We start from the raw sequence: 15,550 nt of genomic DNA, 5'->3' as shown, positions 1-15,550 counted from the left end.
TTAGCAGCGGCAGTCATAATGCGTGGGGCTGACTGCCTCACCCTAGGCAACCCCCTGGATGGACCTTCATCTACATCCTCATTTGCCTGGCCCTCAAGTTCCAGGGCCCCATATCTGTTGAGTAAGGGCAACTGGGAAGGTGAGGGAGGCTGGGCCGGGGTTCGCCTGGCACCCTGAGCAGGGACCTGTTTCCATTCCCCCCTGTCACTTAGGTCCCCTCCTTCTGCCTGGTGGCAAGAGGGCAGGGGATCCTCTGCTTTTTGTGGAGCCTCCATCTGCTGCCTTTGCCTCAGGGATGGTAGGGTGTGGCTCCACCAATCTATCTCCCGCTCACACTCCCTGATACTCCTTAACCTTTGTCAGTTAAGTCCTGTCCATATGCAATACAACTTAGTGTTTCTGTGCCTCAAATGATGGTGAATTTTAACCTGTAGATAAAAATAAAAAAATCAAGATTTTTGATCACCAAAGATGAAGTAAATGTTACAACTGAGGATCCTTCCAGACCGCCTGTCTAGTGTTCCTTTTCCTTTTTTGTTCAAAGGAAGGGAGGTCTAACAAAATTGTCTCCCTCCACTGACATCTGCTGCAGTGATGTGATTATATGGGAGGCTTGGCAGCTTCTTTCAGGTAGCTCAGACAATTTTTTATAAAAAAAAATAAGATATCATGCTGTCACTTTTGCTTTCTAGAGGGCTTTGGTTCTTAAATTGAGAGCTTCATAGATGGAGATTAGCACATGGAAGTCAATATACTGTGAATAATATAATACCAATTATATTGCAGTAAGCAACCAAAGCATAAATAACTAGAGAGAGCCAGCGTTTAGGGGGCAGGAGCTGTATGTGTTCCTGGATTCCATTTATAAGGGAGAATTACTCTGCATATGGGGATTTCTGGGAAATCTGGGAACTTCGGCTTCTGGGAAGCAGTTTAAGATCGAAGCAGGCTCGAAAGACTATATGTACAAAATAAGACTGTAATACTTCTTCAAAACTTTAGGCAGTGTCAGTTCTACTTTTTGCTTCTGCAACTGTAGTGCTTCAGTTTTATCTGAATTGAGTCTTGTCTCCACCCTAGTCTCATACATGGACCTACGTCCTCAGTCACAGCACAACGTATGGAGCTCAGTTACTAGGAAAACAATTTTTCAGTAACACTATTAATGGCTTTTTAAGCACGTGATATTTAATTAAGAGCTCGAAACTTTCAAAGAAGTTGCAGTTTGTAATTCTGTAATGCTTTTGGAAATCAGTCCTGCTGAATCAGTCCTGTTGAAGTTTTAATAGGGAACCCAGTGCTGTCAACAGTAAGCATTTGTCAGTACTGTACTTTTCACGGTACTGATCTGTCCATATTTTTCATTGGACTGTTACTTTTAAAAAAGATAAATGTGTTATCGGAAGTATATTAGAAGGCTAATATGGCCTACTAAGCATGTTAACAGTATCAAAGGTAAATTATATTAATACAGTCTGAGTTCTTAAAACCCTCAGACTCTGCAATAAGCTGGATATAGCAATGGCTAGTACTAGTAGCAATAGTGTTGTAATTATTGTATTCCCTTTGGCTTATTTGGATGTGCAGTTTTATGTAATTTCCTGTCTTAGCAACTGTGTTATGGAGCATTTTTCTCTATCTCGAGATGTTGCTTTAGAGTCACTTTTAGTTCATTTCTTGGGTTTAATGAAAGGGAAACTTTTAAATAAGTATTTCTCCTTAACAACGAAGTAGGTAATCTTGATGTTATATCTTTAGGGATTATTCTGAAGAAGGAAGAAGAAAGAAATGAAAGAAATAAATTTTCTAAATTTTAAGTGTATACCTTTTAACTTTAAAAAAAAAAGTATCCCAAATACTAAATTTAAAAGTGAAATAAAAAAAGCAGGAAATAAATTCTGTTTTGCCCAATATCCCATGGAGGATGGGGAATATCTGTGGGAGAACTGTTCCTTCCCCAGTGAATTTGAAAACTTGTGGTGTATATAAAGTGTCAGTACTTGTGTATGATATCAGGAGCATAGCAGTGCAACGCTATTTTTCTGTGATTTGTTTCCTAAGTTTCCCCATTGCTATTAATATTCTTTCTTCTTTTTGGATATACATCTCCTTGCTTCCTTTCCTCCCACTCCACTTCATTGGTTCTTTTTGACTCTTAAGCTCCGAAACATACTATTCTGGTACATATCAAAGTTACATTCTTTTTGTTTTCCTTCTTTAGTATTTTTTACAAGTTAGATATGAATGACAACTTTCTTATTTTCAGGCTTTGTTACTGGTTTTGTGGTTTTTCTTTTAATATTTTGTATGTGATTCATAATAGGGAGGAAATTGTTTCCAAGTCACACAAATAATGGATTAAGAGTCTTGTTCGTTCTGTATAAAGAAAATCTGTCTCTCTGTATTTTTCTGCCACAACATCCCTGTGTGTTATCTTTCAGCAGCCAGATTAAGAGATGAAAAAGTGAAACCTTACTTTTGTTGTTGCATTTACTTTTCTCCCAAACAAAATATTTCAGATATTTCTCTAAATAAATGTCAGAAATATGTTGCTCCAAAGGGCATGATCTAAAATTTTACTGGACAATTAATCGGGTAGTTATATTGTTAGGAATGGTTTTTGCTAGCATTAACATCGCTATTGTTTATATTTTCTAAAAATAAAGAAAATCAGAGGTGGTTTAAATTTCAGTTGTTATTTACTCATTCACTTCCCCCATAGTTTTGAGTTATGATAAGTTTTAATTGTATGAAGCTTATTAAGACTTTCTGATTCTGGTAATTTCTGATACTTAACTTGCAACAAAGAAGCTGAAGGAAATATCAGCCTTTCTGAAGTCAGTGAGTTTGTATTTTTATTTCAGTAGGCTAGTATTCACAATGTCTGTTAACAAGTATTGTCTCACTTCTTAAACTATAAGTTCATGTGTCTTTTGAATGTGTTCCTGATTTTGCTCTGGTTAGCTTTCAAAAATGGCCTTGCAAATTGTCTATTTTTTCAATATATCCATTTGTTTTGCCTATTTTTGTAGTTCTCACAGTTCTGAAAGCAGTAAAGATGTAAGAATGTCTCTATAAGAAATTATATTTTTATATAGCTTTAGCATGCCAAATATGATTAAATTTTGAAAAGCATCAATTAATAGATATTTTAAGCAACTTGATTAGTATTTTAAGCATTAAGAATATAAACATTAACATAGTTCTCCCAAATGAACAAAACCCCTTCTCATTAAACCATGATTTTGGTCATCTTAGCTAATACTTTTGGGAAACTTTGTTAGGAAGATAGCACTATTGCTGTATCCCATCCAGATCTTAGAATTAAATACATGATTGAGAACTATTTTTCTGGCTTAAAAAATTAGGAATACAATATTATCAAGCATTATTTTTAAAGCTTTGGAATCATATTTTACCTATTATCTCTGTTGTACATTATATACTCTAGGAGGTAGACCAGAAGAGGGCTTTCATAGTGTTGTGAAAATACAGGTGGGTGATTTATCTAACACAAAAGAAAAAATTCCAACCGTTCTTGTTTTCACAGAGGAAGATAAATACGGTCTTTACTCCAATTTGCTGTTCAAGTATTTTCTCGCAGAGGGAGTTGTCTGTGGACATGACTTGTTTGTTGCTTCTGCTAAAGAGCATCCTGACCACATCTTAAAGGTAAAGAAGACTCATAGCTTTTGACAAGTAAAGCTGTAATCTCTTGACGAATTTAAATACGTTATAAAGTGTATATATTGTGTAGTAAGAAATTAATTAATCTTGGTGATTCATAAGAATGTTTTGGGAAGTGCAGGAGTATTTATACTAGCCAGATTTGGGAATTAAATTTAGCTCGCTAGCCTTTGTCTGCAGACAATGGGGTAAGATCCTCCCAAGGCCAAATCAGGCTAGGAGCCTACTTATCCTTTTGATTATGGACGAAAACCAGACAGACTAGCTGGCTTAGTTGAATGGTTTGAGTAAACCCAACTGTTTACAGTTTCCACCTGCCTATCAGGAAGAGTAGTTAAGCTGCTTCCAATATATTGTGGTGGAAACAGTGTACAACTTGTATAGATATTTATTGTAGTTTCCTATAGAAAGAAAAATATTTAACATCTTTACAACTTCTTTTACATGTACTTTTCATTCTGACTGTCTTTTTTCTACTAGGAAATATGGTCAGCTTTGGATCAGGTCATATAGAAAGGTTCCTTTCAGACTTTGGTGAGCTCCTAATCAAACACTGATAGTTTCCATGATAAAGAAATTATATAAGGGAAAAAGTCTGATCAACACTGCAAAAAATGCTGAAGTGTGAGGATAATCTTACAAAATTTCATTAAATATTTTATGTCTTTCTAAAGCAGCTTTTTTCTAATATCAAAAGTAACATATAATTGAATGATTACTTCTGCATCAAGTGAAGTCTGGGTATTTCCTTAAGAGTCTTCAGAGACTGTTTCTGGACAAAATGATTACTTTTCTTTTTTCCTACCTAGTGATGGTAGATTCTATGCCTTATTTATTCAGTATTATCTTCAGTATTCAGGAAAAAGTATATTCTTAATGAAATTATGTGATTGTGGTTATGAAAAATCTAATAATTTTTTTTATGATCTTGACCCTAAGGAGGGTTCATTTAGGGGTGAAATTTCTATCATTTGTTCTTGTGGTTTAGAATATAGCCTAAACAAATAGGTTAGAATTTGATTGTGAAGTACGAATTACATAAGAACGTGCTATATTTTTAAATAATATTTGTTTTTAAATAACTGATAATCAAGTCATTGACTCTCTGACCCTACAATACATGATCATTGTTTTTCTCATCAAAATTAAATTATTCAAATGAATATTTTTGTTGCATTGCGTTAAAATTTCTTAAAATGGCGTAATAACATACATTTTATTCTTCTTTCATTTACTTTTGAATCAATTGTTTATAGCATGTCATATTTTTCCTGGCTTCTGTTCTTTATGCTTTTGCAAGTTAATCAACAGACATTGTTACATACATCTATTCTTCTTGTACCAGTTTGAGGTTGTGGTCAGTTAGTTCGATGTGACTTACTGAGCTCTGTTGTCTGATTTGCAATAAGTTTTCCTTCTTACTTTTCAGGGGTAGACACTAGGTAATAATACTGCATTCCTCTGTTGTAACTCTATAGTGTTGTTACTATAAGAGATTATAAATGGACGGACAATATTACTGCAGGAAAGTTGAGGAAAACATAATTTTGTCTTGTTTTCTTCCTCCATTTGTGTGTTTACATATCCAACAGTACTCTTGTCTATGCTTTTCTACTCTTACCTTGACTATTCAACACTTCCTTTGCTTAACAGACAAGGCACAGTAGAGTTGATTTCTCTGATTTGTATTGCTGTCTTGAAATTGCTTCAGTGAAGTAACCCTGTAATATGCTAGACGTCAAACTAGAAAATTACGTACTTTCACACTTGGAAAGCTTAGGCACTTCTTGAAATGCCAATATGTATTACCTAAAAAACATTATTGTCTCACCTGGAAAAAGTTAATCTAAGACTGGCATTGGCCACAGTTAGGTCTCCAAATCACAGAGGTAGAATAGTTTTCCCTGTAACTGTCTCACTTGACTTTTAAAACAGAGGACCTTCAGGTGCTTCAAGAAGTCCTCTCCTGTCATAAAAATGAGCTGTTTGGGATTTGGATGTCTTTACCAAGTCAGGATTTTAATATAACATATCTGACATGACAGATATGCAAATAACATTGCATTTTATTTAATAACATTAGTAATTAATTTATTTTCGGTATCTGATTGGACTGTATTCTTTACTGGAAAGGCAACATAGATTTAGTACGTATCAACCCGAATTATACATTTTATGATTGTTTTTTGTTTTATAGAATTCAGGTATGGATTCAATATATTCTTTAGCTAGTATTCTAATTAACTTGTATTTTACATAAAGGCAATTCCTTAACTGCCTTATGTCTGTATTGTGTGGTCAATCTATTTATACATTCAGTTCTCTGCTGAGATGCCATAATTGCCCTATTCTAATTTTATTATGTGATTGGAAGTTTCTTGAACCTATAACCAAGACAAATATTGCTGGTAGTAGGAAGGGGAAAAGACATTCTTATAGACCATAATTATCTTGAAATTGTGTATAACTAACAGACAAGCAGAGGATAAAAAGCCCTGATCAGCTGCCTAAGATATATTATATTACTACCCACCAATTTATCCATCATCCTTTGAAAACATATTCATGCCTTTTGTTGTCAAAACTCCTTCAGGAAATTGGCATTAAGATGTAATGCTGAAAAATTATACACTTCTGGTAAAACGTACAGAACTCTATACATGGTGTTTTGTAGAAAGTATTTTAAACATTTGAGAGCATTTCTGTTCAATCTATATTCTTCAATGAAAAGCAACTTTTTAGTATAAGGGCGTAAGACCTGGGAATAGTGTACAATATAAGAAATAGCATGGTATACTTCTGTGATTCATCATAAAATAAAACTGATTGCATTGGTAAATGGAAAACTAGTTTAATAATGAAATAACTGAAGGAAATACTGTATCTTAACATTCCATTTTCAGTACCATACCTTATTAAGTTTAGACTACAAATTATGAAAGGCTGTTACGTGCTCAAGCTCAAAAACAAAGAGAAACTAATAAAATAGGTGGGGTTTTTTCTTGTATCTATTTCCTTAACTTCACTGTGTTTAGTGGCTATATTTTTTTTATAATTCAGCATTCTAAAGTTAATGCCAGCTATTTTGAAGTTGCATATAGTGTATGTCTTTGAGAATGGAACATACAAATTTGAGTATATGGTTATATTTATTACAGAGAAAATCTTAACTTGAACACTGTTATGCTTTTTGTAAGAAACAGCAAGCAAGGGGTTTGAATATTTCCTTGAACACCACTGTAGCCAAAATTAGAAGAGGCTTGCATCCACTCCAAGTTAGGCTGGGTACCAAACTGACTTCTGGAAGCCATAAAAATACAGGAACAATATAACAGCTTAGTTCTTTACACCCATTCTCCTTGTTAGTGCCAAGATATGGTTCCAGTCTTAAAGTAAGAAACAGCAAGCAAGGGGTTTGAATATTTCCTTGAACACCACTGTAGCCAAAATTAGAAGAGGCTTGCATCCACTCCAAGTTAGGCTGGGTACCAAACTGACTTCTGGAAGCCATAAAAATACAGGAACAATATAACAGCTTAGTTCTTTACACCCATTCTCCTTGTTAGTGCCAAGATATGGTTCCAGTCTTAAAAAATCTGTGTCTGTGGCGGCGGTGTTTTTTTTTTTTTTCCCGGCTGCATTTCTATATTTCTCACTTTTCCTGTTTCAGATTTGGCTTCAATTTGGATTCAATTTCTAAAATTGTAGAACTACCTAAACTGCCTATATAAGAATTTCTTTGCCTGAGTAATTATTTTATCTAGACCTTGGGGGGGAACTGATTCTCACAAGTTTTAATGAGAAAAAATTGAATTATATTTGCCAGTTATGAGCTCATCTTAACAATAAAGAGTGCTCTCTGTTATGTTGCTTTTACCGTGGAGCCTGTGCAAAGTTTGTCTCAAGAGGAAGGCTTACTGGTCATTATGCGTGCTGGGAAACAGAAACCAGCATCCCCTGAAGCCCAAAAATTTCCCTGTGGGATCCTGGCCATGTTACCTCAATGACCATTGCATTGGGAACCTGGAAGCCTGAGGGGGAAGAGTGGGAGATCCAGAACTGCTTTCTAGAACTGCACCTGTTCATCTGCTGTGGAAAAGTTGAAGAACACTTCGTGCAATTACTGCATTTTTATGGAATTTCTGTTTTCAAGCTGGAATTTTATTACAGGGTACTTATGGACTCTGTTGAGATTGCCTTTTGGAGACTCTCTTACAAGAGAGGATAAAGAGCACATCCTTCAAGGAAAAAAGCTTACTTTGACATAGTCTATGAGCCTGCTGCTTATGTTGCGGATGCTTTTCCTACCTCTGCTATAGAGGATAGCCTTCTTAGAAGGAAATGCATTCCCCAAAATTCTACCCCCAGTCAAGTCCTTTGAGGTTTCCCATACTAAGGCATGAAGCGGTATTTACCTTGTACATCTGGTGTCATTGTACTTCCAAGTTTGAAAATGAACAATGTGCAAACAGTTTGCTCTCTGGAGTACTACACAGAAGATTCTCTTGAGTAGTAAAGCCCTTAGTGTGCCCATGTATCAGATACACAGCTTCACTGTGTTTGCTGGACCTGAAGTCAAGTCAGTCAGGAGAAACCACACCAGCAGTCTAGGGAACCACAGTGAAAGGGAAAAATGCAGCATCACTTGGTGAGGAAGCTGGGAGGTGCATGTAGAGAAGTATAATAGTTTATTAGAAAACACTAGGGACAAGATTAAAAAACCTCCAGGAACAAGTTTTTAAAAATTCTTACCAAGCTGAAAAGATCTCTAAAACAAAAGTGAAAGTTTATTTTAAATATGTCATTTTGCTTAAGTATGTCATTTGGAAAAGACTGAAAAAATTCCACCTCCAACAAGCTGGTTATACTGAGCAGATCTGAAGAACAGAAAGTGCACACTTACTCTTTTCCCACTGAAAAGATGAATGCAGAAAGAATCTAGTAAAATGTACTTTTGTTATTTCCAGGGTTATTTAAAAAACAACAATAAACAACCCACTGAGCTTCAGTGTTGTATTACTGTGTATGCAAACAACCTCTTGAAAGAAAGCATAGCTGTCTGCATGGACTTTTTTATTCCAGCAAAGTACATTCAACCATGATGCTTACATTTTTCCCTCATAGATATGACTCTAAACCATTGCTTTGTCAAAAGGAAGAATGCAAACCTGGAAGAAATGATCAGGTTGGTGACCAGGGCTTTCCAGGCTTCCATTTTCAGAGAGTGCTGTTCTAAGTCCTTCCTGTCTCTTTGCTATCTGGTGTTGTGAAAGAAGCTGTGTATGAATGCAAGAGGTATTTTTTCTGTCATCTGTCATTTTTAGATGCTGCATAAAGGCATTAAAAGCATAACAACTTGAAAGGTGAAAATATATATGCAAGCAGGGCTACATTCCTATTATCCTTTTTTTCCCAATTGTATTTTCAAAATACATGAGCTTGTTACAGTGATTCAGCTGCTGCATGCTGTTAAATGTTATCACTTAATACACAGAAATCCAGTTACAGTTACAGCACTAGTGAACTTTCCTACCACCTTTTATCTCTCTTTCCGAAGTAAAGATAGCCTTGTGGCACAAAGACTAGGGTTGAAGCTAACCCTGGCAGCTGTCTCAGAGTTTGAAAGTTCCTTTGAAAAATCTAATTTCTTTATTATATAGCTCTTGTTCATCTATTTACTTTTCTTGCTCGCATGTTGGGTAAATGGAATATCTATTTTACATTTTTCTGTATTGAAATGCAAATATTTTAATTATATTGTAATATAATTTTCTGCATTACAAAATTGTGTTATAAACTTGACAGAAAAGTTGTATGGGTGTGAAAGAGGATGCTGGAAAAAAATAATCGATTCTGTTTAAAAAGAATGAAATCCTTTTAAGCAGTACCCACGCTGAGAACTCTCTAAAGTGTAAAGCTTAGTCTTTGTCAAAACTTCAGACCAATGTAATAAAAAGATTTTCCAGAACCAGAGGAAGTAAATGTTTGGCTTAAATTTCAGGTTTCCTATCTACCAATCCTTGGCTGTTTATTAGGATATTTTCTTTCATTATCTTAGGTATGAAATTATGTTTGTTTTAAGCACAGATCTTACTTAGCTGATTAAATATATCATAAAAGTAGTAGCTTAAAAACCCCAAATGTTTAGTCTTCAATGTTCACAAATAACTATTTTACAAATCTAGTTGGTAACTTTGTAGAATTTATTTGTTCAATTAGTGAACTATTGCTTACAGTGTTCATCTCTAAAGGTGTTCATGAATAACTTTGTTATTACTAAATCTGTTTAGGCCAGTGCGTTATACACTGCAGCATAGTTTACAGAATTTTAGACAAGGGCACTCTCATTTTTAGTTAGTTTCTTCACATTACTTTTTTTAGTATGTCGTTCCCTTTTTTGTTGTATTTATCTTTTACTTACTTAAGCATCATGAACTGATTCAGAAAAAGATGAAATAAAAAAAAAATCATCTAATTTTCTCGTATGCATTCCTGGGTTTCAATGTTGTGAAGTGGAGCCATAGTGCAAGGAAGTTAGAGCAAAGAGTTCTATGACTTGACTGCAGGGTTTACTTCTGTGTATGTGAAGTAGAGAATACATTCTCATGGGTTAAAAAAAAAAATACCCCTTAGAGTACTTTCAATTAACCTTTTTTATTTCATAAAACAGAGGAATATTACTCCCCTTTTCTCTTCACACAATTCTCATTTATCCTGGGTTGACATCATTTGGTCTTTTTGAATGTCAAAGAAAAATTTCCGGAGAACAGCCTTACCTAGAGGTGGATATAAATTGTTGTACAAGGGCCACTGAAAGGAGAAAAATTCTGTATCCAGTCATTTGTGTTCTTTAACAATAGACCTTGTCTTCACCAGTGTTTACAATCAAAACAGAATCCTCCCCCCTTTTGGGAGTAGGATCCTTTAAACTGACATTTATATAATACATTATTGAAAAGAAAATATTTACCCTTCCTGACTTACCATCTGGTGTCCTTTAAATACTAAAAATTAACATAATGAAAAAGAGCCTTAAATTCATGTGAGTTTAAACTATTTAAATATCGTTGCAATTAGAGAACAACAGTGAATCATACTCCCTTTAATATTTTTTTATTTCACATTTCTTTAATCATACCTATGATGATATTGCACTGCAAAATAGTTGCATAAAACCATGTGAACAACATATTTATTGATACATAAATAGATAATGTTTTAAATTCTTAATTACTATTAATTATACAGTTATTGAAACCCGTAAGGATCAAAGGTTTTTATATAAGAGGGATTTCACATACAGCTTGGATTATGTTGCTAAATAATAGCACAGTAGTACTTCTTTAGCATTGTAAAATAGCTTAGAGAGGAGTATGATGCCTATAGTTGGTGTAATGCATTGGTAATTAAGAGGGTGTGAGGTTAAGCTTCATTAACTGCTGTGGGATTGTATCTTGGATTTTATTATCCCCTAGAGAACATAAGAAGTGAGAGAGGTCAAACTGTTAGAATCTGATTTTGCTTCGTGCATCTGCCAAAACAAGGCAAGCAAAGTAATGTGGCAGCAAACACAGAAGGACCTGGATTGCTAGCAGATACGGGTTGTACATCGTTTTATTACAAAAATAAAAGATTTATTAATGAAATAAATTATTTCATGTTTGCAATAAAACCTTCATAAACTTGGTCTGTAGGAAACAAAACTATTTTAATTGCATTGTCATTTAGTATTAGTGCTTTAGAAGACCTTTTTTTTTCCAAATTTATTTTTTATTTTAAAACATAGCAACAAACTTCCCTCTCTCTTTTTTGCTTTGTGCTACATCTCACTCTAGACACAGACGAATGCCCCAACCAAAGCGCACTTAATAACTTTAGCAGTTGTCTGCCTTTTTGTGTATTCATGCTGCATAGCAAAGACTTGTATTTTAGTTGACCCCAAGAAATGCTGGATATTTTCTTTTTTTTATTTTAACTGATGCTCTGCTACATGCTTTGGTTTTTTTATGTACCTTATGAGAGATTTGTCTTTTTTTAGCCTGGGAGAATGTAACAGTTCTCAGGAGCTGACATACTGATGCCACAAAATTGTCAGTGCCAAAGCTTTTCAAAGCTATATGATGTGGGAGCTGAGATATTTTTAAGAGGAAATACATTAAATAGAGATATTACAGGCTGATAAATCAACTCTCCTTTTCTCGGTCTTTCATTTAAATAACAAACACTTTTATTTCCAAATTCTGGATGAAATTTTGGAAGTAACTTTTAAACATTTTAATAATCTTGTAGTCTTCTGAAATTCTGATTTTGATTCTAAGAATATAAATTTATTTAATCCTAAATAGGCTCATAATTCCAAATATTTTTAAAATTCCGATAATTTCAGCAGAATTTAGGTGCTTTTTATATATGATAGAGAAGTACAGTTCTCAAATAATGATTTAATAAGACTGCTGGAAACTAGTGTCTTTGTTTCTCAATTTGTAATGAATCTAGGAGAAAGGGAGTTGTGCTAAAGCCCTGCTCTTGAATCTCCCACACACAGATATTTTGAGGAAAAGCCCAGGCTTAGCCATCTTTAAATGTCACTCGTAGAAACCGTGCCCTCCACTGCTCCCCGTATGTGTTCTGCTGTATAGTTTTCAGTTCAGTTTTTGTATAGCTGCGCCAGAAGAAGCCCGTGTTCTGTGGCTAGTTTGGCTGTTGGTCTGCTTCATCCTTTCCATAACTCTTTTATTTTTTCCTTCTATTTTTAAGAACAATCTGAGAACTGATGAATGCTTTGTAATTCTCAGACAATAATGAAACCTTTCATGACACTGAAGATTTGTGAATTATGTATCCAACCAGCCAGCCTTTATCTTTGAGAATATACCTATGTTATGGCAACTGGAGACTTTTTCTCACTTAGGTGCTCTGTTTCACTTGGGCATGGTCAGGTTTGGAAAGAGCTATTTCCTTGAAACAAAGAATAGCATTTAATTTGCAGTGTCAGAAGAGGGGGAAGCCTTTTATTCCAGTTCTAGTTATCATGAAGATCAAAAGAGGATATGAAGATAAAAAGAAATGGCTGGATCATTTCAATATTTTCAATATTGCCCATAAAGAAAGTTTATAATAAACTGTGTTCTGTGTCTGTAATTCTCCCCAGTCCTAAGCCTACTAACCAATTTTAAGCTCTCTCCCTTTCCAAATGTGCTTATACAAAGATCTAGTTAAAAGACTTTTAAAAATCATGGACTGGGATATATGAATCAGTACATCCTAAGGAAAAACAACATTAGCGATCACCTATGTATTCTGTTTAGTCTTTTATCAGGCTAATGAACGCATGCATGTTGGCTTCTAGTCAACATAGACATACCTTCAAACAGCAACCGTGTGTTTTGCCTCTCTTTCATACAGTTTAGTGTAAATGGGAGAGAAACAAGGGTAAGCAGAAGCTGGGGTAATAGTGATAAAGTTAGGACGTGAATGTGGAGGTAAACAATCTTTATTAGTTCTGTTCATTAATCTTTATCTAAAATGTGTTCAAATTACAGATGTACTCAGACCATGAATAGGATAGGAGGTTTTTTTCCTATTTGTGCTTAAGTACATCATCTTGGAATGTATTTAAGCGAGTTAATATACCAGGTGGAGCTCAAGCAATTGGTCTTCAAAATACCAGTCAGCTCCAAAAGCAGACCACCTTTTCTGGATTGCAGCTGAATTATGTAGAAAGCCTACTAAAAGACCATAAAGTTCACAACCACCACGTGCAAGAATATGATTCAGGATACGTTTGCTTTAGAGCACAGTGTTTGTTGGAATAGAAAATTATATGGCTGTGAGACTTAGTAGACCCAGAAATGTCTTAAGTCTCAGTGCATCATGTGAACATGTTTCTTGCATAGGGACAAGAACGTGGTACATCTAAGAAACATATTCTTCAGCTAAGCGTGGTAGTTATTAGGTAAATGCATTTTGGAAAAGCAACTGAGGAAATAAGAGTTGCTCTTGGTATGAGGGAGTTCTTCAAGTGCTCCTGGGGGCAGCAAGGGACAAGACAGCATAAAACAGACCTAAGCTGATGCTTATGCTAACTGCCATGGTACTGAGTCACGGGTTTTCTCATGTTCTTTGTGTGAATTTAGTCATGTTTAAACAATCATAATGTTAGAAGTTTTTTATTATGTCAGAATAAAATCTCTTTATTATGTCAGAAGCTAAAAGTAAACTATATTGGCAAAAAAGGCTATTTCAGATGGATACTTAGATAGGTTTTCATCTCTGGCGGCCAACATCTTTATCAGCTGCAGGTGAAACCATTTTTCCTTTATATCTTAATCTGCTTCATTCTTAGCAATAGTTAAGGCATACCACAGTGCTTGACTGTGTTGCACTGATAGTGTGTCTGTCTCTGATTGTTTTGGATGGAGCTGCTTGGGTGCCAACAGCTAGTATTTGTAATGTCTCCCTTCCATATAGTGCCATGTAAGAAAGTTTTGTTCTGTGTTTGACTGCAAGGCAGGAACTTTTTTCAGTGTTACATGAGGGTATTGAAGTAGCTTGTACTTTATCAGTAATACTTGGAGAACCTCTCACCCCTTATTGTTTTAACCTCTGTTCTATTTTAGTGTAAAATACAGTCTCTGTGTAAAACATACATTATGTGTGATTATATAAAAGCAAATGTATATAGCTAAATGTCCCCGTCTCAAATTTGTCTTTGCCAGTTATTATATAATAACAGTGAACAGCTGTGTAGCGTTTAGCTGCCTGCCATGTTAAACCACAACACAGTAGTACAAGTGACAGGCATTTGCAGTGATTCTAGAGGAGAAAAATATTAAATAGCTTTAAGAAAATATTGGTGCTGTTTTTCTCTTTCCTTGCAGTAAAGGTGAATGGTAAAATACGCCATTTCCTGGATTTCGGCTTTGCAGGTGATGTGATAGCTGCCCACTGATACTACAGAAGGATGAGGTAGCAACTTGTTGTATCAGTGGCAGGATCTGAAACAGGGGCAAGCTCAGGGAGTTTGATGAAATGCTTAGGCAGGATTTCATGATCTCTTCCAAACTGTGGTTAGCAGTTGTTTTCAGAAAAACAGAGGTTACCCACCGCTATAAAAAGTTGCAGGTAGTACATGGGAGCCAGCTGATTTTGGTGAATGAAAGGAAGAGATATCTGGAAATGTTGTGTCGGCCTGCGGAATTATTCCTTTACAGAACTCACTTTTTAAATGAAGGTTGATTTTATTTATTTTTTTAATTACTGTAATTGAGCAATATTTTGAGGTGATCATGTATCAGCAGCTCTTCACTGAAAAAGAAAGACCTTTTTACCTTACCAGCTTAAATCTATGAATAACTATATTAGGAAATTAAATCTGCATAATAGTTTAACTGTTCAGTAATTTGTTTTTAAAACAGCACCTTAATTGGAAAATAAGATTAATTAACTCTTTATTGTGGATATCTGAGTTATAAAATTAGAAATTCAGAATAACACCTATCTTATTTTTTAGAAAAATCCTTTATATAATACTCTTGGAAGTAAATGCAAATAATTTGTATCTGCATACATGTGAAATACATTGGCGTGCTTGTCAGCTCATGTTTGTATTTATACTTTCTCAGAACCTTTCAGTACAGTGTTCTGTTTTCATTTTCTCCTATCTGTCAGCAATCTTTGTCTTTCGTTTGAAAGTTTCCCTGCTTTCTTTCTGGGTAGATATAAGAAAACTTTGACAAAAATATTCTTCTTTTTTTACTGAAACATCTGTTATAAAGTAAATTTAAATTTCTTTTTTTACTGAAACATCTGTTATAAATCTGTAATGAAAGCTAAAGCTGTAAATACTAACTTAAAATATTAA

The 15,550-nt window shown here is 34.7% G+C and overlaps 1 protein-coding gene across 1 annotated transcript in view; it reads left to right on the top strand.

Moving 5' to 3' along the window:
* Positions 1–15,550, top strand: part of ELP4 (elongator acetyltransferase complex subunit 4) — a gene marked incomplete at its 5' end in the record, with an annotated part of 161,306 nt that overhangs the window by 19,838 nt on the left and 125,918 nt on the right. The window contains one exon of the mRNA XM_009288918.2: positions 3,551–3,672. Coding sequence (XP_009287193.1) covers positions 3,551–3,672 — 122 coding nt within the window. The remainder of the gene's footprint in view (positions 1–3,550; positions 3,673–15,550) is intronic.

This window comes from Aptenodytes forsteri, unplaced genomic scaffold (assembly GCF_000699145.1).
Source record: "Aptenodytes forsteri isolate BGI_AS27 unplaced genomic scaffold, ASM69914v1 Scaffold8, whole genome shotgun sequence".
Taxonomy (NCBI): Eukaryota; Metazoa; Chordata; class Aves; order Sphenisciformes; family Spheniscidae; genus Aptenodytes; species Aptenodytes forsteri.
This window is presented reverse-complemented; position numbering and strand designations above follow the sequence as displayed.